The sequence below is a fragment of the Gekko japonicus genome, unplaced genomic scaffold (assembly GCF_001447785.1).
Source record: "Gekko japonicus isolate JY-2015 unplaced genomic scaffold, Gekko_japonicus_V1.1 scaffold1903, whole genome shotgun sequence".
In the NCBI taxonomy this organism is placed as follows: domain Eukaryota; kingdom Metazoa; phylum Chordata; class Lepidosauria; order Squamata; family Gekkonidae; genus Gekko; species Gekko japonicus.
In genome coordinates this window covers 100,561-108,682 of record NW_015166477.1, presented here as the reverse complement: position 1 = coordinate 108,682, position 8,122 = coordinate 100,561, and the positions used below count along the sequence as shown (strand labels likewise).

The window sequence follows — 8,122 nt, the reverse complement described above, 5'->3', positions numbered from 1 at the left end:
GGCTGTGCCTGGAGCAGGTGCTCAAGAGATCTCCCCAGGGAAGAGGGGGGGGGGTCCTGGGCTCCGGCCAGGAATCCAGCCTCCTGCTCTCCCCCCCCCCCTTCTCAAAGCGTTTAATGAGGCTTTGTAATTAACTTGGCCCTTCTGCAGATTTGCTTGTTTGGTGAGCTCGAGCCTGTTTATGGAGGAAGGGGAGAGAGAAAGAGCTGATAAACAGAAATCCTTGCAACTCTCAAATCCTCGGCATCGGCCCCTTAGACGCGATTCCGGTTGATTTCTGAGAGGAACCGTAGCTCAGGAATGCAGCTTATTCTGACTGGCTGTGCTCTGGCCCACGAAAGGCCGCAAGACCCTGCCACAGTCAAGAATTGCCACGGGGTGGAGATATAAGGAACCACTGTGGCCGAGTAGTTAGGTCACTGAGCTGGGACACGGGGCTCAAATCCCCACTCGGCCACAAAGCTTACTTGGTCCATTCATAAGAGAGCTCTGCGGGATCAGAGCAGCGGTCGATCTAACCCAACATCTTGCTTCACACAGAAGCCAACTGGGTGCCCTGGAGGGCCAGCAAAGAAGGCACAAAGGCCAAGGTTCCCCTTCCTCCAGTGTCGTCGCCTTGCTCTGAGATTCAGAAGCTGATTGTCTCTGAATAAGGAGGTTCCCTCCACTCAGGGCTATCAGCCACTGATGGACAGAAGTCACTTGTGCTCAGCCTAACCCCCCTCATGGGGCTGTTGTGAGAATAAAATGGGAGAAAGGGAGTGAACAGCAGGAGAGAAATGGATTAGAGAGAGCCAGTTTGGTGTAGTGCTTAAGTGTCCGGACTCTAATCTGGGAGAACCGGGTTTGATTTCCCAACCCTCCACATGCAGCTGCTGTATAACCTTGGCCAAGCCATAGTTCTGTCAGAGCTGTTCTCTCAAGGGCAGTTCTCGAGAGAGCTCTCTCAGCCCCGCCTACCTCACAGGGTGTCAGTTGTGGGGAGGGGAAGGAGTTTGTAAGCCGCTCTGAGACTCCGAGTGAAGGGTGGGGTATAAATCCAATCTCTTCTTCTAATACACTAAGCGGTTCCTTGCAAATCAATACGATTTCCAGGAGCCAAACAATGGTTTCGCTTCAGCTTTCCACAATTAGCATCCAAGGCAACTCATGATTATATAGCAATCTATTTATAAGACGTAATGCATAAACCAAAACACATTCCCTGTCGCCAATTTAAAAAATAATCCGACAAAGGAGTTTGCATCCAAGGAGTGTGGCCACAAGTAGTTTCCCCCAAGATTCAAAAATCCACCCCGTACATTTTTATCCCACCCTTTCTCCAAACAGCTCCAGGCAGCTTACATCGTTCCCTTCTCCTGCATTTTATCTTCACAATAATGGTGTGAGGCAGGTTACGCTGAGAGAGTGTGACCGGCCAAAGGCCACCCAGTGGACTTCATGGCAGGGGGAAGAAGGGACTTGAACTCAGGTCTCTCCGATTCTAGCCCGGCACTCTAATCACCACGACATTGGTACAGAAAAACAAGGTTGTTCTCATCTGCCAAAGGATGCATGGAGACATACTTTAACAAAAGAGGTTTACTGTGTTGGGTTAATGTTCTGTGTGGCTACTGCATATTAGGGAAATGAAGGCTGATAATCTGACATTTGTGTTTATTCATTTATACCCCCCCAACCATCTTTCTGTGTCTGGGGCAGTGATGCTCTGTATTCTTGGTGCTTGGGGGGGGGCAACAGTGGGTGGGCTTCTGGAGTTCTGGCCCCGTTGATGGACCTCCTGGTGGCACCTGGTATTTTTGGTCACTGTGTGTTGCAGAGTGTTGGACGGGATGGGCCACTGGCCTGATCCAACATGGGCTTCTCTTATGTTCTTAGACCATTCGCTTCTCCTCCATTTTATCCTCACAACATCCCTGTGAGGTAGGTTAGGCTGAGAGTGTGTGACTGGGCCAAGGTCACCCAGCAGGCTTCCACGGCAGAGGCAACATTTGAACTTGGGTCTCCCAGATCCCACTCCAATGCTCTAACCACTGTACCGCACTGCGTTTCACAGCAACAAGCCACTCCACTGTTACCACCCCTTCCTACTGAGTCCCCATGGCTGCTCATCCAGGGTGGGAGGCGGCTGTGGAGCACTTTTCTTGCCCGCAGCAGATGGCAGAAGCACCTCTGGGGAAAGCCAGCCAGCCTTCCCTTCATCCTCAGTCTCCTCCTCCTCCTGCTGGGAAAGTTGCAGCCACAACCTCCTCCCATCTCAGGCAACCTGCTGTGGGACCCTCTCCTCCCGAGGGGCACTTGTGATGAAGCAGCCAGCCACAAAGAAGTGCAGCTGTAGCTTAACCAACATTCGATACGCTCGGTACGCCGCGGCTGGACACAGAATTCAGAGAGCATCTGCAACACCAACTCTCTGTCTTGCGCCAGACACAGAGCTGTGCGCATCCTGGGCTGGACCGGTGGACCCGTTTTGCTAACGGCAGCCCCTTTCCCTGCTGCAAGGAGCTGCACCCTGACCTAGTTGGCCCAGGTTAATCCGATCTTGTCAGATCCGGGAAGCTAAGCAGGGTCAGCCTGGGGTAGCACTTGGATGGGAGACCACCAAGGAAGTCCAGGGCCGCTACACAGAGGCAGGCCATGGCAAAACCACCTCTGAAGGTCTCTTGCCTTGATAACCCCACCAGGGATCGCCATAAGTCAGCTATGACTTCGTGGTGGTGGTGGGGGGGAGAGGCACCAGTCACATGTCCCTGGACAGGGTGTTCCAGAAGCACAGACCTACAAAAAGGCCCGTTCTGCTGCCTCCGCCCAGCTTTTCGCAGCACGCAGAGGGAAGCTCTGAGGCAGACCAAAGCGAGTGGGCAGCTAATGGGAGCAGGAAGGCCTTCAAAACAGCAGCGTGAGCCTGCAAAGTCCGCTGCCAAAGATGAGATAACAGGGCGCTGTTGATATGCTGTTCTTTCAGGAAGGCGAACTGAGCCCGAGGGCTGGGTTGGATGGGCGTCCTCTGCCAAGCCAGGCCGGGCCCTCCTGCTCCCTCTGCTAGGAATCTGCAGCTGCTGACGCCCACCCGGGGTGCAGGATGCCCTGGGCTGGGTTCACACAGACTGGCAGATCCCATACATACATTGACCTGAAGGAGCGGCGTTCTGAAATTCCAAATCGAGGCTGGAAGTATGTGGCACAGACCTCCATATGGAGCAGTTGGTAAGGGCGCTACATGGTGCTCCCCTGATAGCCCAGCTTGCTCTTTTGTCCTCAGTGTCTTGCGTGGCGCAGGAACAGATGTGAAGCAAGCCTCACAGCAAAAGGGGGGGGGGAGTCCTGTGTGGCACTGTTGGATTGGGGCCAAAGGCGCAGAGCCGAAGCAGGATCAGGAAAGCTAAGGGCACATAAACTAGAGTGGATCTAGAGGAGGTCCAGGGCGGGTCATGAGAACCTAACAGCATCTTCTGTGAAAAAGGTCCCTCTCACCTAGCATCCTGTTTCCAACAGTGGTCAGCCAGAGCCAGATGCTTCTGGGAAGCCCATCAGAAAGGCCAGAAGGCGAGAACCCTCCCTGCCTTGCACTGGACAGCAACAGATATTCAGGGGTAGACTGCCCTGAAACATGAAGGTTCCATTTAAGCGATCGTAGATGACCATTCTTGGATCTCTCCTGTGTCTGGTCCCCATTTAAAGCCATATGAGCCAGTATTTACAAACACAAACTGGGGCAGTGAACTCTGTCATTCGAACAAGGGCTGTGCAAAGAAGTACTTTTATTCGGCTGTGCAGCTGGAGCGCAGGGAAAAAATCTCTAGTGCAAAGCGAACAGCAGGAAGTGAAAACAGAGCAGGTAGTAGGGGATATAAAAGACCTCCAAGCTGAGACTCTGCAGTGCCACTCCCAGTTAACGGAGACAGTACAGAACCAGACCGGCCAAGAGTCTGACCCAGCAGAAAGCGGGTCTGTGCATTGGCCAAGGCACAGGCACAGAGCTCTGAGCCACCTCTTCTACTTTCTGTTGAGCTGGGGCTGCTAGAAGACTGGAGTCAGAGAGAGCGTCAGGGTCACTGTGGAGCAATTCCTGGCACAGCACATCCCTCCCATGTCCCTTTACAGAGATGGGCCACGAATCAGTGGTAGAGCCTCTTGCTTGGCACGCAGAAGGTCCCAGGTTCAATCTCCAATTATCCCCAGTTACAAAGGACCAGGCAGCAGGTGACGTGACAAACCTCAGCCTGAGACCTTGGAAAGCCACTGCCAGTCTGAACAGACAGCAATGACCTCGACAGACCCAGCGTCTGATTCAGGAGAAGGCAGCTTCCCATGCAGGGGTGTCAAACTCATTTGTTACGAAGGCCGGCCGGATCTGACATAAACGTCACTTTGTCAGGCCGGGCCATGCGTGCCGTAAAATGTAATGCCAAGCGCCGGAGGTATTTCACCACTGACCATGACCCACGCCCCACCTCAGCACCTAACCAACCACCCTTTGCACAATATGCACAAGACGTTTCGCACAGCACCCAGAGACCTACTGCCTGACAATCAAGGTGCAATAACCAGAGGCTCTCGTGACCCTTTAAAGACTCACACATTTCAGATGCTTTTGCCAACTCCAGGTTGGGCAATCCCTGGAGATGGGGGGGGGGGATTCTGGGGACAGGCCACATTTGAGAAGGGAGGGACCTCAACCGGGGGTATAATACTGCAATATATGCTCTTCCAGTCCACATTGTGATGTTTTTCGCAGTGTCAAGTTCCCCCCTGCCTGCTCCGGGCCATGCGTGCCGTAAAATGTAACGCCAAGCGCCGGAGGTATTTCTCCACTGACCATGACCCACGCCCCTCCTCAGCATCTAACCAACCACCCTTTGCGCAATATGCACAAGAAGTTCCCCCCCCCTCTTGCAGTGCAGCATGGGAATTCCCAGAAACAGGGAAGTAATGCTGCGGAGCAACAGGGAACAAACTGCGTTTTTGTGCGTAGGGACTGAGCCCTACGGGGGAGGGCGGGGTATAAATTTGATAAATAAATAAATAAAACATCAGTGGAAATGAGGGAAAGCAGCAGAGGAATACAAGTGCAGGCGTGGGGAAACCTGACACTGCGGAAAACCTCTCTGACTGGTTCCCCTCCAGGTGCTCGTGGGCCGGATAAGAGCCCTGGACGGGCTGGTTCTGGCCCCTGGGCCACATGTTTGACATGTCTGGAATAGGGCAATGGCTCAGGGGTAGACTCCCTGCCTTGAGGCAGAGAGTGCAGATTTGGTCCCTGGTATGTCCAGCTGAAAAAGTCTCACGCAGTGGCTCTTAGGACAGATCCTCCTGGGCCACGAACCCTGGAGAGCTGCTGCCAGTCAGAGGAAGTGATATTTAGCTAGATGGTCCAAAGATCTAAGGCAGCTTCGCATATTCACGAGCCACGCATTCGGCAGCTGCTCGTGTGGCTACACCTCTGGGAAAGGCACTGTTTCTTTCTCAAACCAGGATGCCTCGCCCCTGCAGTTCTGAAACGCATCCTTTGCCTGTAGCAACAAAAACTCTGCCTACGAACTCCCTTGCAAAGTCCTGCAAAGAACTGGGCTGTTCAAGAAGGCTGCAGGCAATATTCGCTCAGGCCCGATTTTCCTGCCCCCACTGGCCTGGCCTGCAAACAGAGGGAAGGGTGAGAAGGAGCCCTAAGGGACCTTCCGGCCCCCTTCCCAGTCTCCAGTTATGGGTCGGCCAGGAGCATACAACTGTACCCTGTGGGGTGGCGGTCAGACAGGGTGAGAAGCAGGATCCCTGTGGCTCTAACACCTGGAGCTCTGAGCCCCGGCAAAATAGACTTCTTTCCCTCCACTGTTTATTTTTGTTTTAAAGCAGTCCTTCAAGAACAGATGAGTCCCTCGTGCACGCTCAGTTGCCATTTGCTAACCTCTGGCAGCCAGCCAGCTGCGGGGAATATTTTCGGTCTGAAACTGGATTTCTCGCGGCTGTCAGAACAATTACGCTGCGCCTCTTTAATTACAGAGCACGCGTCTGCTCCCCTCCCCTCTGCCTTTCCCCCGCCCCCCCAAGCTCACCACTGCCAACTCCCTCCGGGGTCCTTCTCTCCCCACCCGGCAATGCATGCAATAATGGCAGTTGTAACCCCCTCTACTGGCTACTGCCACAAAGAGCCTCCTCGCAAGATTCCTCAAAGGCGCTTGGAAGTTTCCGGAGTTTTCCGGCACAGGAAGGAGAAGGTGGAGAGCACTGTGCACAACTAGCAGCCCTCGAGTAGGAACTTGCCCCAACACTTTCCCCAGTGACAACCCCAGGATCACCATTAGGGGGGGGGCAGGATTTGATCCTGCAGATCTCTTCTGCCTCAAGGCTCCTTGAATTGTGAGAAGGGGACCACTGTAGTGGAACAAAGACACATGATCCAACCCTTTTTTTTTTTTTTTTTTAAAAAGCCAGTCTACGTTTTCAGTTGTAAGGAACAACAAATATTTTGAGACAGATTCTGCCCTCTGATGCCACGTCTCAGTTCAGAAGTTGTATGCAATGGCCTGTCTTTGCCCAAGCACATGAGGTTCATCACCACTTCTGCAGGATGTGCACACACACACACACTTATAGCCCTAAATGGTCCACAGCTAGAGTACTTTAAGGGTAGTAGTTTTCATACAGACCTACACAGGCATCAAGTCATCTTCAGATGACATCTGTGTGCACCCCCAGCATTAGGGGGTGGGTGGTGGACTGCAAAAAGCAGGGCCTTATCAACACTAGCACCACATCTGTGAAATTCACTCCTGAAGGAGGTTTAGGCCTCCTTTTCCGTTATGCTTTTGCCCTCTGGGATTCAGGAACCGAATTGTTTGTTCTCTAGACCGCCAATTCTACGTGGCTGGTTGTTCTTTTTAGAGCTGCTGCAGTGGCTGAAGCAATAGACTATGATTTGGAGAGACCTGAATTCAAATCCCCACTCAGCCACAAATTACCAAGCTAACCTTGGGGCCAGATGCCATTTCTCTGCCTCAATCGGGTTGTTGTGAGGAGAAAAAACGAGGAAGAGGAAACTTTGTATACTTCTTCCTGAGAGGAAAGGGTAGGATTAAAAAAAAAAAAACTGTGAAACCCAGATAAAATTAGTCACTCAATGGCTATCCGCCTTGCGGATGAGTAATTTTATGGCTGGTTTCTGGCTGTTTTGCCTCCCTTCAAGGATTTTTGTTTTGGCTGGGCTGTTTCACATTTTGTTGTCGGCTGCCCTGAGGATCCAACAGAGAACAAATAGGCAGGGTACAAACGTTGTCAATAAATAAAAAGGGTAAGTATGGGAAATGCGCTTCTGAACCGTGTACCATCGCCGAGAGAAGCTGAATGACCCCTGGGCATACAACAGCCACCCCTAGCGCAGCAGACAGCAAGCCAACACTCCCGAAGGAGTGCCCCTGTGGGGCAGAGACCTGGAAAGAAAGTGCCTCAGGAATGCATGTTTCAACGGGCCACCTCTGATTTTCGGCAAGGTGGCCTGTGTGGAAAGACAGTACGATTGCCTCAAGGGCTAGAAACTCAAACTGGCCGATGGAATTCTAAACCCAAGTACTTCCCAAAATCACCCAGCTGGACAGACAGAGAAACCTTTGCAAAGGGAAAGGTTACAGACTGGAGACGTTCCTCCCTCTTGGTATGGGGCAGTAACCCCACTGTAAGGCATTCCCCACCCCATCAGAGAAGCACACACCGCTCGGGACATTACTTGTTTTGGAAGGATGTTTTATGGTCAGCCAGCACCACTCCAGGAATCTCCTTGAGCTTCAGGAATCTCTGGAAGGATGACGGCGGGAGAGCCTGGGTTGAACCGATCTCCTGCACTTCCACCCCAGTGCCACTGGTGCTGCTCCTCAACGCTGCCACCATCCTGCCAATCTGAGAAGCAAAGGAGAACATTGGTGTTGGCAAAGGTTTACACCCAAGCCCTCTACTGAAAGACCATGAGCTTATGCACCTCAGTTAGTACAGTTTTACACATATTTCAGTCCGTATAAATGGATGAGACCAGAAGATCACACCCAGCTGGACAACTGACATAGTTTAAGAAGAGAAGAAGAAGAAATTGGATTTATACACCACCCTTCACTTGGAGTCTCAGAGCGGTTTA

At 52.4% G+C, this 8,122-nt stretch overlaps 1 protein-coding gene across 1 annotated transcript in view; it reads right to left on the bottom strand.

Moving 5' to 3' along the window:
• Nucleotides 1–8,122, bottom strand: part of NCSTN (nicastrin) — a 52,202-nt gene that overhangs the window by 11,985 nt on the left and 32,095 nt on the right. The window contains exon 11 of the mRNA XM_015412118.1: nt 7,721–7,861. Coding sequence (XP_015267604.1) covers nt 7,721–7,861 — 141 coding nt within the window. The remainder of the gene's footprint in view (nt 1–7,720; nt 7,862–8,122) is intronic.